This window comes from Notothenia coriiceps, unplaced genomic scaffold (assembly GCF_000735185.1).
Source record: "Notothenia coriiceps isolate Sejong01 unplaced genomic scaffold, NC01 NC01_scaffold00003354, whole genome shotgun sequence".
NCBI classification, from domain to species: domain Eukaryota; kingdom Metazoa; phylum Chordata; class Actinopteri; order Perciformes; family Nototheniidae; genus Notothenia; species Notothenia coriiceps.
In genome coordinates this window covers 20,632-42,253 of record NW_011336055.1, presented here as the reverse complement: position 1 = coordinate 42,253, position 21,622 = coordinate 20,632, and the positions used below count along the sequence as shown (strand labels likewise).

General features: G+C 42.2%; 1 protein-coding gene across 1 annotated transcript in view; it reads right to left on the bottom strand.

The window, feature by feature from the left end:
* The window catches only part of LOC104941445 (teneurin-1-like), a gene marked incomplete at its 5' end in the record, with an annotated part of 33,908 nt that extends 12,758 nt beyond the window's left edge, over nucleotides 1–21,150 (bottom strand). The window contains 11 exons of the mRNA XM_010766545.1: nucleotides 670–914; nucleotides 2,541–2,834; nucleotides 4,170–4,414; nucleotides 5,874–6,046; nucleotides 6,700–7,013; nucleotides 9,016–9,212; nucleotides 10,820–10,907; nucleotides 15,012–15,206; nucleotides 15,939–16,022; nucleotides 18,548–18,748; nucleotides 21,024–21,150. Of these exons, the coding sequence (XP_010764847.1) occupies nucleotides 670–914; nucleotides 2,541–2,834; nucleotides 4,170–4,414; nucleotides 5,874–6,046; nucleotides 6,700–7,013; nucleotides 9,016–9,212; nucleotides 10,820–10,907; nucleotides 15,012–15,206; nucleotides 15,939–16,022; nucleotides 18,548–18,748; nucleotides 21,024–21,150 (2,163 nt within the window). The remainder of the gene's footprint in view (nucleotides 1–669; nucleotides 915–2,540; nucleotides 2,835–4,169; nucleotides 4,415–5,873; nucleotides 6,047–6,699; nucleotides 7,014–9,015; nucleotides 9,213–10,819; nucleotides 10,908–15,011; nucleotides 15,207–15,938; nucleotides 16,023–18,547; nucleotides 18,749–21,023) is intronic.
* Between the last annotated feature and the right edge of the window lie 472 nt (nucleotides 21,151–21,622).

Below are 21,622 nucleotides of genomic sequence, written 5' to 3'. Positions count from 1 at the left end.
AACTACAACTCCCAGTAGAGACGTGCCATAGAAGTTAAACATGTTGCGAAACAAACAATAGCCAGCATGTGTAGTTCTGGGGACGGGGTGGGGGAGGGGGCGACGGGGTGGACCCGTTCAAATCCAGTTTTGGACAGTCTGCCGTGGTTCCATCCCATTTCAAAGCATTGTTCGACGCTCGGCGTAACCCTCGGCGCACTCTCAAACATCCAATCACAGAGCTTGAGGACTATCACAGGGTTTGTCAAGCGAAGCGGAGAGAATACTTACTTCCGGGTGTAATATTCTCTCAACCAAATTAGCTGCTCCGACCCTCGGTCCTGACGGACTCCAACTTGTGTTTATTAATCAAACAAATAAATAAACACAAGGATAATTACGCTGTGAGAATGGATCTGCGGGTAGCATTCGCTCGTGATCTCAAGTCGTCTACAACATACGTTTAGGGAGCTATATAGAAGCTTATGGACATCCCGGAAAGTTGAAAATGTACGCTAAGGGCCGCCCCCCTTGCGTTGGAAAAAGCAGACACGGCCGCCCCCCCTTGCGTTGGAAAAAGCCGACACAGGGGACTTGACATAACGTCAACATAGGCCGACCTGGGAGTGAGGATGTGTTGTCACGACACGATATATCGTGCAGCCCTACACTTAAGGCTCACAGACCTACCTGTAGATGACACTGCGTCCTGTTCCCAGGTACTGAGTCCTCAGCAGCCGCCCGTCCAGGGTGTAGTCCTGCATGAAGGAGGCCTGGCTGTCTGGGGGAGTGTATATGTTCCTGTAGTATCCGATGGAAAGGAGCGACTGCAGGGTGTGCTTCACCATGCTGGGCATCGTCACGGCCACCAGGCGGTCTGTCTGGTCGTACTCAAAGACGTAGCGCCGCTGGCTGTGCAGCAGCAGCATAATGGACTGCAGGAACACACACAGATGCTGAGTTATAACGCTGTCTCTCTACAGTGTGATGAACATTTTCTTTCTTTTTTATTTCAATGTCAGACGGAGGAAATGTCTGCACTTTAGAGACAACCTTGGTTTAAGCTTGGGAAACATTTTTCATGCAGTCATTGAAGGCTAATTCTTAAAACAAAACAAAAAGGGGGGAAAATCACCACAAAGCTTTATTTTTTTATAGCAATTTTGTTTACCTTTGAACTTTTATTTAACTTTTCAGGCAAGCTTTAAAAACCCTGTTCCAGTGTCCAGTGGATATTTGAACAGTGTGAGCTGCAGTAAAAAAAATGTTGTGTAAAAATACTCATCTAATTTAACTGTGAGGTATGATATTAACGTATTAATAATACATGCAGGTATTATTCATTTCTAGATGGTTTTGTAATATAAGCTCATTTATGCTCTAATTTTGTCTTCGACCAGAAGCTGACACAAAAATGTATTTCTGGCCGAATATCACTTCATTAAATATTTCAATTAATTTTCTAGGGCGGAAATTATAGCTTCCGGTAGCTTTCAGATTTGTCACACTCTTAAAAGAGCATACCTCTTTAGCATTTTTAATTCCCATAAAAATCACGACATATGGGGCACATTATTTCTAACCCTTTTTAAAAGTGCTTTTTCTCTGTACATCTCGCTCTCAGGAAAACGCAGGTTCAGTTAAGTGAGCCTTGAAACTCGATTTACGTAACTCCTCACAATGAACAACTCGCCTGCCTATGCAGCTCTCAAAGCTATAGCGCGGATGTGAAGTCATGAGGGCATCAAGTGCAGACTGCTTAAAAAAAGTCTGCACAGTAACTGAACTCTGACATAATCTTCTCTCTGCAAATTGATTTTCATAGTTAGGTGAAATGAATGGAACCCAATGGCTGCCTCAAAGGGCGGGGGAAAAACGGTTGAAAGAACAGACCTGTATGTGTGAATTTGTTACTTTCAATTCACACAGAAGAAGAACATAAAGACTTTTCATACATTTTGTGTTAGTTTCAGTTTTAACTGTGACAGCCTTGAAGTGGATGTGTTAGGTTTCTACAAAAACAGAGGACTGAAGCCCTCAACAAATCTCAGCATGAAATAGGGCCCTATTACGCTGATTTTCAGGGTCATATTTGTATTTTGAGCCTCTACTTTGACATGTTTACAGGCTTTAATGTTCAAAAAGCTCTTTATTTTTCTCATACTGCCAGCAGCACCTCTTTTCACCCTCTGTCTGAAACCAGAGCCCAGTCTGCTCTGATTGGTCAACCGCTTAAAGATGTTCCGACCCTATCATGTACAATGTGTTGCATCGCTAGCCAATAGAAGCGTGATTGTTACATAGTGATGTCACTTACAAAAGTAAACAAAGGAGTCCACTGGAGGTGTTTCAGGCAGGAGGGGGGGGGCAGTGTGTGGGACAAGCTAACACACACACACACACCCTTTGGGGTTTAACCTTTATAGACCAATTACATGCGTAACAACGTATCTAACACACTACAGGAAAGGGAAAACCCGAAGGAGCATAATATGGCCCCTTTAGGAAACTGTCTATCACATCCACACCCCCCCACACCCGCCCCTGGAGCATGTTCTCACTTTGTCTGCGTATGTGTAGCTCCAGATCTTGCCGTTGACCCAGGCTCTTGACACCACCCTTTCGTTCTCGTACTCCAGCCGCTCAGACCAGTCTCCGCGGTGGATGGATGACAGCAGCCCTCCGTCCGAATAGCTGATGTTCACCTCGGTGTATTTGCTGCTGGGGGACCAGACCACGGGCCGCCCCAGAGAGTCGTACTGGATGTGGAGGGTGAACTTCCTGTGGTCGTCGTAGATCTTCCCCACTCGTGTGTTCTGATCAAAGTCTATAGACAGCAGGTTCCTGTTATGTGCCTGGAAAGAAAATCAGTAAAAATGTCAGCCACAGAGAACAAAATGTACCTTGTTTTTAAATTGTACTGCTTTATAATCATCATCAATTATAAATAGGGCCATGGACATGCAAATATAAATATAAGGGCATGTCTGGGATGAGCAGAGATTTCATTAGTTTGGAAAAATTAGTTGTGACATTTAGAACAAACTTGACCGGCATATTAACAATCAATTGCCTTTTGAACAAGTGAGGAACCGTGGCCCAGAGGGAATGCTAATTAATTAGCACACATCAGATAAATGTCCTTATGAAATATTCTGTTTGTGCCGTGTACTTTCTGCGAAAAAGAGTTGAAGTCGGTGTGTGATCAGTTCGCTCCTAGTGACCAAATTAATGGAGAAACTGTAGCGAGGCTCAAACAGCTCCTCAGTGTGGCTCTAAACAAATGAAAGACTCACTGAGTAGATTGCACCTGCAGGTGACATTTCTTTGTCATTTCTGATGGGAGTGTGTAAAGGTCAGATTGCATCACTTTTGGTTATATCAGCACTTCTAAGATGTGTGATTCCTATTCACACAGTTTCTATTATATTTGGCTGGTGGTTGGCGGTTTACTGGTTAACGCAGTGAATTCATGGATACTGTGTAGTAATGCATTTCATTTTCCAAACTACAGTTCACTACCATTGCATAAAGTGAGAAACCCTGAGTTATTTTATGGATATAACATGATACATACAATTTGAAGCAATAATACATTATTAACTGCACAATTAACTCAAATTGAAACTAATAATTGCAGGAAGTTTGTGTAAAAAAAGTGATTATTTCCTCCTACTATTGTGTGAATATTCCTGTTGTTTTTAATTTCTTTGTAATACTCTCTCTGTATGCATTATTATTTTGTTTTTTAAACAGTTGAAATAGGCTTTTTTTTAAAAACAAATGTATTGTTAGCTCCTTCTAGAGAAACTTCTGTGTTTCTATCTTAATAAAATAAAAGGTGATTTCTGTTACTATTGCGTAAATGATCCTGATCAATATTTAATTATGTAACAATACTCTGTCTGTATCATTATTATACACTTATTAAACAGGTGGAATGGGATTTTTTTACAAATTAAGTGTAAGCTATTAAATCTTTAGTACACTGCATACTACTCTATATCCTTAATAATAATCAAATCTATAATTTGTTCACAGAAATGTATAGGCCCCGAAATGTAATAAAGATGGCATTTGACCCATTATGAATCCTTAACAATCCCTACTGGGGGACCCGACTTTGAGTTTGGGAACCAATGATTTAGGATTTCCTATATTAAGAATACGTTTGAGCTTTAGTGTTTTACCCTGAGCCTGCGCTCGTAGGTGCTGTAGTTGCTCTTGCTCTGCTCCTTCCTCTGCCTCCACTCGATCAGGCTGGGGGCGTGGTCTCCGGGCAGGCTGATGTTACAGCGGCTGGCCGTGGGACTGACTCCGCCCCCTGCTCCTCCCGGGAGGAGGGGCTCCGTGATGAGTGACAGCTCCATCCCGCTGGCCAGGGTCACCAGGAAGGACCCGTCGGCGCTTACTCTGTATGAACTCTGAGCATGGTCTAGGGTCCATCGTCACAGAGGTGCAGAGACACAAACACACAACCACATTAACACCATGGATGAAAAAAAGTGTGAAAAAACATCAGTGTCTCAAAATGAAGGTGAGAAAAAATTATGACATGCAGCAACATCAATGCAATGATTACAAATCAAACTATTTTTATGACAACTTTGTTTAAATTTGTTGCTGAATCTAAAAGTGTTTTTCAAATTGTCACAGCAACTTTAGCTGTACTGTATCAGCTATTGTATCTTTGAAAATAGTTAATCTATTCAAAAAAAGAGCAGTCGAAAGACAAAGGCAGACGGAGAGAATAAAGGGAGAGAGAAAGTAATACAGAGAGAAAAGGGGGAAGTAAAGTAAGGGTGGGGAGCTGTGATAGTTTGTTCACACATTGCAAAGGTTTCTCAGAAACACTTCTTTCATTTTCAGTGCCCTGAGAAAGATTTCACACATCAACATCACTTTGAACCATTTCTGAAACACACATTTAAAAAAAATTGCAAATATTATCATAAAACAATATTTTTACCATTACATTTAATTCTAGTAAACTGGGTAGTAACTTCAGCTCCCTGCATCGCTATAAACCTCTTTCTGTACATATGGTTATTGTTGCCTTAGAGGCAGGAAGAAACACCAAGAGTTTGTGGATTGGAGTAAAGGGGGGGCACTAAAATAGGAGGTCATTTCAACTTATGCCTGGCAGCTCTGTCAAACTGTAGCACGGCGACGTGGCTGTGTGTGTGTGTTTGTGTGTGTGTGTGTGTGTGTGTGTGAGAGCGGCTTTTCTCTCCCTGCAGTGCTGTCATTGTGACAACTGCTAGAAAGCAATTAAAGGAATGACATGAGAGGAAACTGCTCCCATGAGCGGCTTCTCCACTCCACTCTCATTTTCTCCCCCTCTCATCTCTGCCCTCTATCCATTTTATCCCGCGGACGTTAAGGCGTTTCACAAGTCACCTTCTGGATCTGCCTTTCTTTTTTAAATACAAAAATAAATTGTGCTTGTGATTAAGAGTTCACATCGAATGCATGTGTTAATAATTTAGATCAAGGGATACATCATTTTTTTACAGCTGTGAATCTCGCGCACACACATCCAGGTGAGGGAAAACTGTAAGGTCAGTGTGTCTGACCTGACCAGAATAACAGCCACGTTATTACAGTTTGCCAGTCATACATTTTTAAACATCACTATGCCCTCATGGTTCGCACTGCGTATGTATGTTGTCCCCCCTAGATCCCTCGGTGAGTCATAAATGGCCTTTCGGCATGTTTTTGGTGAACTAGATGGGGGTAGATGCATTGTGGCGAGGCTATAATGACTCTGCATGTCAACCAGTGAATACACATTACATCTGTGCCCCTGGATTATTGCAAACCTGTGTAAACTCCTCTCTTTCTGTAGCTTACTAAGACCGACCTATGAGGAATAAAAAAACACAATCTCTCACCTTGTCTGAATGTGTAGATGGTGTCGCTGGCAGACAGGTTGGTACTGGTGATAAAGTTCTCCCGGTTGGACGCCTCGACCTCCACCCGAGACCAGCGTTCAAGGTTGCCATGGAAGCCGCTCACCTCGCCGGTGGGGAGGGTGATGTTGGTCAAGCGACCCTCGCTGTTGTACCTTGGGAGAATAAACACAAAGCCGATGATGTACAAGCAATACAAACACACATACACAGATAACTGTCGCGCTTGGACAAATGAAACACAGTCGTACGCTCACACAAACGCACAAACACACACTTTGCGTATTCACTATCACTCCATTTCCCCTGTCATCCGCAAACATCGGAACAGAGTAAGTGTCAACTGTGATTTATATGTGTAATTATCCAGCTGTGGAATTTGAGACAGAGACTCGGTCGGCAGTGGTGAATAATTCAGACGGATGTGTTTGTGTGTGTGTGTGTACTATCTGTGTGATACCAAACATGTGTGTGATCAAAGTGTTGCAGAGACGGCCTTCAGCTAATCAGTCACTTAAGCAGAGATGAAATGGGGGAAAAAAAGTCTCTGCAGCTTTTTAAAGTGATGGCCTACCACCAGATGGCACTCATATTTCACAACGTTAACATAAGCTCTGTCTCATATTCAAACATATGCACATTCAGGCAATCACATCGATATATAACATTCATATTCAAGCAACAGAGAGTGGATGAAATGAAAGATAAGCGAGGGAAGGGGAAGGGGAAGAAAAGAAATAAGGGAAAGAAAAAGATAAATAAAGTAATAAAAAGGAAAGGCACAAAAAGCAGAGGAAAAGAAACATACTCATAAACAGTGGTCCAACTGTTTTCATCACTCTTGGTTGCTAGGAGACCGGTGTTGCCATGGTAAGTGATGTGGGCGATGTCATGGCCTTGGGCTGACACCTTCCGCAGTGTTCCACTGTTGCTAAGAGACAGCCAGTACACCTGTCCGCCAGGTAGGGCCAGCCAGAGAGGCACTCCGTGAGCGTCCCGCCGCACCTGCATCCCGTGGCCGTCGCGGTTCGTCAGCCCCGACAGCTGGCCGTCCGAGCCGTAGGAGAAGTTGTACAGGAAGTGGCCGGTGATCAGGTGTTTGGTGTGCATGTGGGAGCCGTTCTGTCGGGACAAAGAAGAGATGGGAATTTGTCAGGGTCGGGTTGTTTAGTCAAATAAACAAGTTATTTGCCAAACTGCATTATCTGATTTAAACTTTCCCATTAAGTAGTAATAAGGACATTGTTGGCTTATTATTCAATTATGTTGGCTGGGTTAATGCACATGGCATACATTGTTGCACAGTGTAAGTTTTTCCCCAAATGTTTTGAAGAACCTCAACTCAAATAATAAGTGTATAATACTGCGCGCCACAATACAGACACTCAGACCCTCAAGGATAAAATGATCCCCATTGAAACCCATTACAAGCACAGTTTTTTATCCCACGGCCATTACAGAACAAAACCCTGCGTTGTCATTTCACGTTTTGTATCTAGAGCCCTGGCTTCAAAATAGTTGTTACTATTTTCTACCAGATTGAGCCATTTTCTCATGTTTACCCTATGGGGCAAATGCATGCTATTTCTTTATTGTTTCCACAAGGGTTATTGCTGCTGTTTAATGCGTTTGATGCAATGCATCAAAATCAATGTGATCGCTAATCACTGACATATCCCAGACTCTAACCAAAAAATCCCCCCCTAGCATTTCTGTTTCACATAAAAAAAAAAAAACGTGGCATTGTTTAAACTCTTTGAAAAAAAAAAAGTATTTGGAAGTTATAATCAGTACTGAATTTGCATACACAATTTAACTCAGTTAAAAAATATTACATATTATTTATCATTTTCACTAAGGCAAAGGAAGGATGACTTCAAAGCCATTCAACTATATAAATAAGAAGTCATTATAGCCTGATAAGATGTCCAATAAAAAAAACTAGGGGACAAACAATATATTTAACTTAACTGCTTATCCTTTGCAAGTGTAACTGTAATGTTAGTGCGTTTTATGCAAACATGGTGAATGAGAGAGAAATATCTGACATGCTAACCTAGCTAACATCATGAAATCATTTATTCTAATGTTATTAGCATTAGCCGCGTTCACACCGGAGTACTTTTCCCACTTTAGTTCCGATATAGTTTCGAAATGTCGCGTTCACACCAAAAAGAGCCGGAACTCAAATTAGTTCATGAGAACCTTTTTACCTCCTTTTCCGTCCCTGCTAGAGAGCAGGGACTCTCATGCGGCTCTCTTGTGAGAAAAGAGCTATATTTCTGATTGGCTGGGCGGATTGCAAACCACGCCCCGTAAAACTCAAAAAAAGTGTTGTGAAGCCACCATTTTATTAGCATTATTAGCATTAGCATTAGCCCAGCGCAGAAACGCAGAGAGACTAATTTATGGCAACACAAAATAAAACATGGGAGCGGTGGAGATGAGGAGATGTCGGCGTTCTGGCGATTTACTCGGAAGGCTTCAGTAGAAGCTGCTGGGACTCCCAGCAGCTTCTACTGAAGCCAGTCCCCAACAACCGGGGACTTCCGGCCGGGGATTTTGGGCGGCAGTATACGCCGTGAAGTTGTTTGCGGCCTGCCAGTAAACCCAAAGCAGAAGAAGAAGAAGTGACGTCATCGGCTTCAATTGCCTAATCCACCCCCAGGGATTTATTCCGGTGTGAACGCGAGCTGTACTTAGTTCATCAGAACTAAAGAGTTCTGATGAACTAAGTTCTCATGAACCTTTGTGGGAAAAGTACTGCGGTGTGAATGCGCTTATTATGTTTGTAACTTAAGTTATATTGTGTTATAGGTAACATCATGAATACATGTCAGGTCAGATACAGTATGTTGTCTTTATAACATAATAGGCTACCTTCTGTACTCTTTAAACAAATCATATTAGAACGCTAACGTTAGCCTTGTCAGTTGACTTAAGCTTGGTTCTCAACAGATGGCCTTCAGTCATTTGTACTATCAGCTATACTTTTTGCTACACTCCAGTTACAAGTTTTACCAGGTGATGTTTAAGCTTCGCAAACTATTCAATTTCATGTAACTTGGGGGAGTAGTATGTAGGTATAATAATGCTCTTTAGAAATAGCTCAGGCATTGAGTACCTGGCTGAAGAGATAGAGCTCCTGATCCAGTGGGGAGCTGATCTCCATCAGTCCAGCCGGGCTAGGCTGAGGCTGGTTGGGGCTGACGGCTCTGATCCGGATGTTGCCCAGATCAGCAATATACAGGGTGCCGTTGGGGGCCACGGCCAGAGAGGATGGGGCTTTGAGACGAGCGTCACGTGCGTAGCCTCCATCTCCTGATGACAGAAAACAAGACAGTCTTTAGACGAGGACACACTCTTTTTGGAAAAAAATAGCAAGAATAAAAGTACCCTCAGATATTAACACAGTGAGCATTTCAGATTATTCTTCAGAGAAAGAGATCTACGCAGCTTAAGCGTTTATCAGTTTCGCTCAGGACTTGGACTTGTTGTGATGCTGTAGCTTCCCAATGGAGTTGATATAACCACCTTGATAGTGACCCCAGCGTTATCAGAAGGTGGTCGTGGGTGACTGAATGCATTCAGAAGTCTTTGGTAGCACAGCGGGGGTGAGGCCCTTTAGATGCTGTCAGCAGTAGGCCCGGGCCTCTGATGGGCCGCAGGCGGCAGGGTTGCAGTTTATCTTTTGACGGCATGCACATTACGTGCGTTTGTATGTGCGTTCATGTCTGTTTGTATTTGTACTGTATGTGTGCATGTTCAAAGACACTGTATGACAGTCTACAGTGACGGGATGGAAATGGAAAACCTCTGAAGAGAGTAATCATCTGTTAACAGCAAGACATGATTGAAAATATGCAAAGTACAACCCAAGAAAAAGGGACGGTTACAACCCATTGGCTTGTGGCATGGGAGAGACACTTCCCCTCCATTTTGAATAAAAAAAGAGACAGATTTTATGAGCAGAATTAAATGATAAAATCGTATGCTACGACACTTACAATGAAAGCATGGCCTAACTGTCAAAAGAACATCGGCTTATTTGTTTGGTCCTTTCCCTCTTCCGCTTATTTCATTTCAGGTGCCCTTACATGAGACACCCAGCAGTGAAAACCTTCGGCAGCTAGAAGAGAGCTTTTCTCTTTCAGCAGCTGTAATTTCAATGGATTTAAAAGGTTTCTCTCAAGCTGGTTCCTGCTGAAAATTAGCTGGAGTCTCCCCATGAATACCAATACATCCCCTTCATACACACACACACACACACACACACACACACACACACACACACACACACACACACACACACACACACACACACACACACACACACACACACACACACACACACACACACACACACACACACACACACACACACACACACACACACACACATTTACAAAGTCAAATTACATTCACTTACTCTTCCATTATGACATTATAGATAGTCTTTGCTTTTGTGTGTATTGTCATTATATACACAAACATCATTATCATAATTTGTTCCTTTATTATTTTTGGAGGAGAGTCAAAACAGCCGTTCTAAGATAGGGAAATATCTGAAATAAATAATTTAGACACATTCAAGTGTGCAGAGAACAGTGAGAGAGACATTCATGCGAGAAAAAAGGTTCCTCTCAAGCTAATAAAATCCGCAGGGACAAAGATGCAGCGAGATTTAATTATTCTGTATCAAGGAAAGGACTGTTGCAATTTATTAACGTTGCGTCATAGCTTTTAAAGTCCTCTTGTTTTGTTTCCTTCGATACACGCCTGAACCAGGCCAAGTAAGATATGATCTGATAAGCTTTTAAAGTGCAGTTACATGTTGTTTTTAGTACTATGTAATCCTATAAGACATAATCTAATAGTTTCACATTACTTAATTATACAGTCACATCTGTGTGTGTGTGAGGACCCACCAGAGAAGCAGTCACAGTTGGGGTCGATCTTACAGTCACAGTCCGTCGGGGCTCCGGAGATAATAGATATCTCCCCGTTGGTTGACACCTGTGAAGTGTTCAAAAACGTTAGAAAGTATAAAATACAGGAAGATAATGTTCAACAGTTTATTTTTTCCATGTCAAATCTCTCTGACAAACAAGATAATGATGGCATTTCATGAAAACCTGAGCTGGAATGCAGATTAATGATATGAAAATGGCGACGATGTATTTTCTCTGCAGGTGCTTCAACCAAACAATCTTAGATGATATCTCAGGTGCCTCTTTTTAATTTCCGGGAAAAAAAAGAATTATTTGTCTTTCCCATTCAGACTAAATGGGGCTTTGCCCGCTGACAGATTGATAAATCTTTGCAACTTGAAATCCAGCTCTCCAAACAAATAAAACTAATTGTCTTGATGGAGAGTGCTGCTGAATATATGAGGGTGTACGGTGCTACACCAACAGATTGATTTTGATTAATCTTGGAGGGGTAATGTTTCTTAAGTAGTCCTCGGAGAGCATGCTACATTATTTGGCTTATTGACTTTAGACAGAGTTAGATGAGAATATCACTCTCAGGGCTGTAGTACCTCTGAAGTTATTAACACGTTTTATCTTGTTTGTTTGGAGAAACTGGAAGGCTGGTAGGCACATTGTGTTCCTGTTGCTAGCATAGCCAGCTAAGCTAACTGCTGCTGCAATTATATAGGGAGGAAAAAGGATATTTTTTAAAGATAAAGTTGTGAATTGAAACAAATCAAAACAAGGTTAGGTTTTTAAATATGGTCATGGTTTAGCTTTAAAAAATATATTCGTAACGTAATTTACACAGGTAAATTAAAATATGTCATTCTTGGTTTCCTCCCTTTGTGCTTTGACAGTTTTTTAGGAGAACAGGATGTGAGAGAAGTACAAGAGAGATGTGCTCTTGTAAGATGCAGCAAGAAATCATAAAAGTGTTAGAGACAACATGTTGAAATAATCCTTTAAAATGTGATGACATACTGTAATGATGATGGTCGTTATTAATCAAACATCTCGGAGTAGAAAATCAATCCTAACTACGCTTAATTAAGACTTAAAAGTGTCCTCCTAGAAATATAATTAAATATATACACATAGTATACAGTACTGTGTGTATAAAGAAGAGCTTGAGAATTCAAATAATGAACAACCTCTGGAATGAATTTGAAAGTCTTGTGACTTGTTTGCGAAAAAAACATCTGACTTTCAAACACTGACCACTTCACAGAAAACAATTTCTTCTAATTTGTGCTTGATTGAAAATAAAGAAAAACAGCCACAACCAAGCTAATTTGGAATGCAATTTAATTTTAATTCACCTCAAAGCTCTAATATCAGGCATATTCAATGACTCTCCAGCCTCTAAAAAATTCACCACATATTGGTTATGGATTTGGGGTCCTTGATGTTTTGCCCAAAGGTTTTGGGGGTTGCTTGAGACAGAATGACGCGTCTGGACTTTGAGAGCAGACCAGCGGCGGTGCCAAAGCCTCGCCTAAAGACTGGTGCCAAGGTACGTTCACATTTAATAAGGCTTATTATACTGAGGAAGAAATACTTGCTGGATTAACAGTACAAGACGCAGCTGGTGTAGCCATTTAAGATGAAATGTAGCGGTTAATTTGCGTGTCATTTTTTTAATCAGCTTTAAATATATTGTCAGTCTGTACCTGTACGCAGCTAGTCTGTCATACAAGTGACAACATTTTCTGTCTTTAATTGAGTTTTTCTTGCATCAAAGTGAATCTGCGTCAGCCTGCCAGGTTCATGAATTTGTTGATTGTACATCAGAACCACTGCGAAAGTCTGCAACACATCACCGGTAATTTATTTCACGATTCATTTTCAGAAAAATGCTTTCATTCACTCTCAAAGTAGAACTTGTACTTGCTGCTAAGACTCTGTGCAGGAACCTTCATAAATATATGTGAATGTTGGGTTGCTTGCAAAATATAAGCCTTTAGAAATAATTCCACCATAAAATAAGAGTGATAAATACAGTTAAGAAGACTTCAAAAGACTTGATTTCCCTATCCAACACGACGGCCCTGTCTCCATCAAAAAGGCATCTGAGGCGTTTTATGTTCCTGTCTGCCTCCACATGAACTCAGCGTGGTGCTGCTGACCACAAAGGGACTATTGATCGAGTCTAGCAGGCAATATCTTTGTGCTGCTGCTGCCCACATGCTGCGGGGCTCTTAAAGCATGCTGCTAGCTAATGGAGCTAATGGACAAAAAAGTATTATTTCCAAAAGTGAAAACAGACTTTTGAGATTGTTTGTTAGATGTGATGGGGTTTGGTATGTGCATTTTTAAGAGGCGGATTCTGAACACTTTTCTTGCTGCGCAGCTTCTGCAAACGCAGCAAACAATGAGACCACAGTGATGCAACAAGTGTGCGGTTGAATACATGTCAATAGGCCAGATGGATGGCTGGTTGTAACTGAGAAGTTTTGCTGTTTGTCAGTTTTTCTGGAGATGTAAATACATTGTTGCAAGAGCCGTGCTCTGTGATGATCAACATAGGCTTGCAAGAGATAACACCTGTTCTATAGAATATTTATATATGTATACTTTGTAAATATAATTGTATGTTTGCTATAGATGCTCTTTGGGATCAATAAACAACATCTAATCAAATCTTATCTATTGCAATCCAACCTAATCTAATCTAAATTATTGCAATATGTTAATACGATGGATTAGTGAATCTTGATAATTAACACATGGTAAACAGCCCTTTAAAGGTCCCATGTCTTGGCCATTCCTACTGATCACAATTCCATTGTTGAGGTCTACTAGAATATATTTACAATGTTCAATGTTCCAAAATCACATTGGTTTCTCATACAGCATCTCTGTAAAGTATGTGTATTCACTCTCTGTCCTAAACGCCTTGTTGGAGCTCCTGCCCCCCCCCCTGCCTGTGGGCCCACTGTGCTCTGATTGGTCAGCTCGCCCACTCTGTTCTGATGAGTCCACCACCGTTACAGTGGAACATCAGTGATTATGTGTTACAATGGCGTTAGCAACCAGAAAATGACACCAGTAATGACAAACAGATGAGAATGCTGCGTGGGGTCTGGAGGCCGTGTTGGCGGGACGTTGCGCGACTCGCTGCTGTGAGGAGCGGACAGTGTGAGCTGGGTTACTGGTGTCGTTTCCTGGTTGCTGCGTGGGGTCCGCGAGACAGCGAGACGAGCTCTGTGGGGCCGCCGGCACGGCACTTGGTCTATATCCAGCATCCAGGGAAACACAGCGGGAAATCCACCTCACACTGTCCGCTCCGGGAGCCTCGAGGGGCGGACTCCTGAGCTGCTCGGGAGTCCACTCTGGCAGAGGGTGTGCCTATTGTTTTATAGCTGTGTGCCAATTGGTCCATTTGGACGTAGTGACGTCAATAGGCCCCAGAAGACAACAATGGAAATAGAAAAATCTCCAACGAGGCGTTCTGGGGCAGCATAGACAGGTCTTTTCTGTGTTAGAGTTTTACTGCATAAAAAGCTAAATAACACACAAGGGGACAGGTAATAACCGGAAAAGCATATGATGGGACCTTTAACATGAGGAAAGTAATGGCTTCAAGTATGTATTATTAAAAGCTTTCTGTAAAAATTGGAACCTTATGGTTAACATCAGATCAGTAGATTTAAATGACATTATTATTAGCAGGTGCCATTGCTCTCTGATAATTCACAAAGGCTGGCATTGGTTTGAACCCTGAGTAAATAATACACACACGTTGGCAAAAATGGTATGGCAATATGTTAAAAAGTTGGATTAGGAAATGTTGTGCATCTTGATGAAAATCAGAAGGGTTACCAATTTCCAACATGAAGGAAGTAGTGGATTTAAAGGGGCCCTATTATGCTCATTCTCCGGTTCATGTATTTTAGCCTTTGCAGACCGTTTACATGCACCAAAACCTTTATAACACACTGCAGGAAAGGGAAAACCCCCAAAGCTATAATACGGCCCATTTAAAGATGTCTCACGCATAATCTTGGTGTGAAAATGTATGGGGTGATGGCTGGCATTAGAAAAGTAGATTTCAATGACATGATGGTAGCTGCTCTATATTGACAAATCATAGCATCTCTAGCTTATATTAAATGAATGTTTCAGTATTTTTAGTGACAGTGACCTGTTGGATGCGGTTGATGCGCCTCTCGTCGGTCTCAGCGATGTACAGCGTGCCGAGGTGGGATAGTGCGATGGCCTTGGCTGCCTCCAGGGTGGTGCGCACCGCCGCCCATCTCACCAGGTGGTGGTCGATACCGGGGACCTGACAGTGGATGGGGCGGCCCGCCACAATACGCACCTGGAGGTTTTCTGATACCTGACATGGAAGAAAAAAAATACACTTTTTGGTATAGGCTCTGTAAAATGCAGAGAGAAAGCTAAGTTAATGATATCAAATGACATCAAATGTGTTGCTGCAGTGGATCAAACCTCCACACCTGGATCTACCTGATCTGACATCTCATTATGGTTTCACATGTTCTAGAGTGATTAGCATAACCAGAGGGACACACAGTATGTATGCCAATGTCTTTCAGAAAATATATGCTTGAACAAAAACATTATTTTGAATTCAGTCTCTGGGTAACTTTCACAATTTAATGAATTTATTACGGTTGCAAATTCACAACTTGTATATCTTCCAATACTTTTATATGATGCTACCTATTTATCCCCATTAATGTGTATTTATTTGAGCTTTATTTTTAAGAAAAAAAAATACGAATAACATTTGTTCTCTTTATCTGCACTGCCTCTTTGCTATAACAAGATAAGATAAGAAGTACTTCATTCGTAATATATTGATTCTTATTACATTTTTGTGTTGCAGCAGCATAAAAAGACAAGGCATTGTACATTTGAGAAATGTAAGACTAGAAATAAACAATTGAATATGTAAACATCTCAATAGAAATAAAATAGCATCACAAAAGAAGAAAATATACATGTTACATTTGTATTTTTATAACAATGTACATTTCCCCGCTGTGGGCCAAATAAAGGATTTCTGAACTTGAGATATTTTTGTGTGTTCTGATGGCTTTTCTACCTGCAGGACGATGTTGTTGTCCAGGATGTAGAGGGAGTTGTCCAGCGGGTTAATGGCGAGGTCTGTCGGCCACTCCAGACGCACCTGTAGAAAGACACACACACACATAGGCAAACACAGACAGAACATACAGTGAGTGTATTTCTATCAAAAATGACAACAGGAGAACAAGAGAGCAGTGTTTGGCTATCGCCCACCATAGTCAGCTACAGGTGTTACAAATAATGGCTCCTTAATAACACAGCATTAGGCCTCCTGACCCTCCCTGTTCATGCAAAGGTCAGCGGCGGCCAGGGAGCCTTCCCCGTGTTTATTCAAGACTCGCCTCGGCACTGTCGCAAATGTCAGCCAATAACCATGATCGCTGCGGGCTCAAATAGCACTCCCTGCCCGCTAACGCTGTGGGGGTCAAAGGCAGGCAAACCTACACCCGCTCACTGCACACCGCCCACATCCCTGTCCGCCCATCACACACACACACACACACACACACACACACACACACACACACACACACACACACACACACACACACACACACACACACACACTGCAAGCCGCTGAGACGGTTCGTCTGCAGGATCAGCGAAGGTGATTGATGACTCCGACGATGGATTGGTAAATAAATGGATCATGTTAAATTGCCACTGACATGTCCAATTATAGGCACTGTCAAATGAGAGAGAAGAGGGTTCACTTTGAAATCCCATTTTAAGAGGTAGAGAGATTCATCAAGCAGGACTCAGGCTGTCCTTAGCCGAAGAGGACACGCATCAAATCTGGTGATATTGAACTTTGCGGTGCTGGCAGGCGGTCACTTTCACAAGTTGAGTTGAACTCCAGAGCTGGGCCCCGCTCAATTAAAATCAAACTGAAGAGAGAAAATAAAAACATTTGATAGGAATCAATATTCCTCGTGTTTGTTTTTGATTTGTGCGCTACCGTGGTGATTGTGCCTCGGGTGTTCAGGAGGAGTTTTTGGTGCGATGTCTGTGTGGGCAGGCAGTAAAAATAGTTCTGAATACAAGAGCCACACATGTAGTTAACCAGCAGGGGGGCTTTGGATTAGTGAGAATGATGTGTGATTTGGATCTAAATGCATGTGGGAGTCTGTACATTAGTGTCAAGGCTGAGGTCAAGGGGGTTTTGACAGGCTGGTCTTTTGCCATCGCTACAACTGATACATGACATTTGACAGCTTACACTACAGGAGGTTCTGAAATAACACTAGAGAATTGTATTGTATAACAATTGTTGTATAATTGTCTAATTTTCAAGGAAATGTCATATTGTTAAAGCTTTATTTTTTTGGTTAATATTTCATTCAAATATTAATTTTTTTTATTTATTTTGAATGTCTTAAATCTCAAACATATAGGAAATGCATGTCCTTAGGAAAAAATAATTCAGAGATGTTTTTCTGAAGAAATACGTCACCAATTCTTTATCAATTTTTACTTTATCTTATGTATTGCTTTTCTGTTCTATCCTCACAATATAATATGAGTATAACATTTCCCCACAGGGATTCATAAAGGTCCATCGTATCTTATCTTAATTCATATTACCTTTTCTTTTTTTTTATTGAAAAGATTCGGCTGAATAAAAAAAGAGAGTAAGAAGAGTCAAATGAGTGTTGAAAGAAAACTGAAAGTTAGTTAGCCCAGTTTGCTAACTTCCACTTTCAAAGGGGATTGCCAATTTATCAGCACGGGGGGGGGGGGGGGGGGGNGGGGGGGAGTCTTGTATCAACGTTCATAAGACATCCAGCACTAGTCAGTAGTGCACCACAGGAGTTGGAGCTTAGAAGCTGCTGTATCAATTCAGATTATGTTTCCTTATATATAAAGTGAGACTTCAACTTTCATTTGGACTTCAAGCCAACATTTGGCTTGTTTATTCTGCATAAATTACAGACGTGTTGTTTGTCTAGCCGTAGCTATAGAAGCCAGTTTCCATCAATACTGATGCCACACTGAGGTCACAGCAGTTTATGAGAACAAACACAGATGGAGGATGAATGAGGCTGGACGCGCTGCAGGGCCCGATAACCAACAAACAGACGGATTGTGAGGTAACACGGGCCCCTTTAAAGACATATAAGAGCACCTCTGGGAGCTCACCCTGGCTGAACACGCAGATTCACACACACATACACACATTCACACACACATATTGACGCACATTCACAGGCACTTCCCTCCCCTATGTGTGAGCATAGATCCCTCTATAGAGCCAGCAGTTCATCTATAATTCATCTTCTGCTCTAATAGGCCTGATATAAGTCAGCAGTGTGATCTGAGGGCTGGCTGATCAAATCTGTGCAGTGGCTGTCTACTCTCTCTCTCTCCCAGAAACCCACACACACCTATAAGAAGACAAACCAATTTGGGGTCGGTCAATTGAGATTGACAAAACAATCACCAACTGTAAGAGAACAACAACAACATATCGGTAATCTATAACCTTTTTTGGGGTTAATTACTTTAATTAGGCGCCACAAAACACACACGAATGAGTCTTATTTCTCGACAGATTAGATGTTAATTCGGACAAAAAGACGCTGCTCTGGCTCTTCCCCAGTTAACTAGACAGCTTTTTTAGCTTACCTGGCTGATGTCCATACGTGCATCACAGCTGAGCGGCTGCATCGACATCAGTCCGTTTGAGCCAATCACGGTGGAGAGCAAACCCCTCTCATTAATCTTCTGAATGGTGGTGCCATCGACGAAGTAGACGACACCTCTTTTATCCACTGCAATACCTGGGCGGGTGAGAAAGAGAGAGGCAGAATTAGCTTTTTTGAAGTGCTAGGGTGGGAGCGCGTGGGGTTGAGAGAACAAAAACGGGAAAAAAAGAAGTATAAGAGAGAGGGAGACTGAAGAGATGGAGAGGAGTGAGTCAGGGGGAAAAGTAAAGTGGAGAGGGCTTTGGAGAGGCGTCCAACTCGGTTAGACATTCAGCTCAGCAAGCGGCTGTCTTATCAAAGGCACTGCACCACGGAAATGTAATTATATTTCCATTCCGCAGCCCACTAAAGGGATTAGAACAATACAACCGGAGGAAGAAGTTATTTGTCACATTAGATGTGAGCAGGGTGCCGCAGTGAACCTTTGACATGATGCGCAGGTAAATGTGCATTATAAATGTGCATCCAAGAATCAAACATGTGGACGTCCGCATGTGTGCATACGATCCATGTGTGTATGTTTTGGCTATGAGCGGCGTACATTTGAACTCTGCTTGCATCAGATGGAGTAAGCAGAGAGATAAGTCCACTGGTATGAAAGGTCAGGGCAGACTGTGAATCATCTGTTATGGATGAGGAGCGACCTTCCTCCCCACCTCATCTCCATACATACAATAGCCCTTTGACTCAACTCCTTCAGCAATAATCTCCCTCAACTCAACCCTCACCTCTCGTACCGTATGCCGCCCAATTCTCCCCGATTGCTTTCGCTTAGCGCCCGCGACAATAAGCCATATTTCAATATTCCTACCTGCCATCTCCAATGCGTTTGGCTCACTGATGTGCCATTTAAATATACACTGTGTTTATGGTTTATCATTAAGGCGTGTCAAGTTTATGTGTATATCCCTTTATCTCAAGCATGCCTCAAAGGATAATGGAGATAAAGCCTTCTTCTAGTGGATATAGCCACAATCAATCACACAACTAAATGGCAATACAATATGCAACAAAAGAAACCATAAAAACAATCACATGGAGCAAAGTAGCATGTGGAAAAGAGGGCTACAATTCACTATTGTTGATTTATCTGTCTATCACCCAATATTTCTCACATATTTACGACAACGGGGCTTCATTAGTTTGAATTGGGGTTTCTGGCCGCCTGCATGTGAACTCTCCTATTTGCTAAATGTTTGGTCCCCACCAACTCTGGAGGGAAATAGGTGTCTCTTTAGCCGCTAATTTATCTACTATGTTCAGCAGCTAGTTGTTAACTTTGTTCGTCTGACAAAAACAGTGTTCTGCTGCGTGTGGTTCATGAGGGCTGTAAGTGTTAACCACAAATATTACAGTTGCAGGAAAAAAAAGACTTTATAACGCTCAGGGAAACTTCAGAATCAATGATCATTCTCAGTGGATTCATTACCACTAGGGACCCATTTCAAATTAAAGTTAGACAATAAGCCATTGTTGATACAAAAGTATATTGATGAGTGCAGCTTTGAAATGTCAGAAAACGATGGAAAAATCTAAATTTCATGGAGCAGAAGGAGATGTCTTCAAATTAGTTTTTATTATTACCTAAGCCAAGGGGGTTATGGTTTTATGCTGGTTGTTTCTTTGTTTGTCTGAAGGAAAATGAAAAAAATACTGGCTCAATTTTAATGAAACTTGGTGGAATATCATTGGATATGGAATAACCTCCTGAATTTTGTTGCAAATAGAACTTTATTTTCGCTCATGGAAACGGCCCTTCTAGTAAAACTATTATACCAGAGAAGAGCTGAGGAGAAGATGACCAGTATGATATTCTTCGTACTACTTACTCAATATTACTATTGATCACATTTCTGTCAATCAAGTAACCAATTTTGGATCTAGATAGAATAGTCTAACATTCCCATTTAGCAACCCTGAGCGAATGAAACTTCTAAAAAAAAGGGTTCAAAGAGTGATCTCACCGTGCAGAAGAGCCGGCACATCATAGTGAAAATGGACAATGAAGCGAAACCATCAGTATGCAGTACGCCTCCAACTACCCTTTCTCATTCAGTCATCTTGGTCCAATTTTCCCTTGATTTCCATTTGGGTTTCTGTCAGTCTTTCTCCTTTCAAACTGTGTCATGCGGGACTACGCGTGGATGTGCCCGTGCTCACTTTCTGAGCCCCAGATAAAAATCATTGCTGCCCTTTTCCCCAGGCAGCACTAAGGTCTCATCCTCCTTGACATACAACGGCTTGCTTCACACAACGCGATTTCACACACACACACACACACACACACACACACACACACACACACACACACACACACACACACACACACACACACACACACACACACACACAACTCGATTCACCGATGTCCTTAAAGCGAGCAACCCTGGACCGACCCTGAGTGTCATAAATCGTGCAGGTGGAGGGGAGGTGGGCCAGGGGGGAGGCCCAGGGTCACTGTGTTTCCTCCAGGGGCCAGAAGGTGAACTGCAGAGCTCTCCCTCCTGGCCCCCTTCATCATCCCTGTGACACAGATATATCACACCACCCACATAGCCTCACCCCCCCAACATCCACCTACACCCCATCCTCCCTAACTTGATCTTCTTCTGCTCCCTCTTCCCTCCACCTTTCTCCTTTGCTTTGTTTTCCACTGTTTCACTCCCCCTACCTTGACCTGTATGTTATAAGAGCTAATCAAATCAGCGCCCTCTGATCCTTCAATGATGTCTTGGCTCCGTTTCCCTCTGTTCGGGCCCTTTTTTCAATTTCTTCCTTTTGTTCCTCTCTGCCTTCCCATTTCTCCTCCTGTCACCTTGCATTACGCGGGAGCGACATCCCAACCCACAGCGCGGTTTCAACCTACTTCAGCTCTGTAGATCTGAGCATTCTCTCCGCTCTAACGCCATCCTTGGATCCTTCCCTGCTTTCCTTTCACTTTTCCAAACGTTCCTCCTGCTAGCACCCTAAACCTGTCCCTGATCTTAGAGCTCAT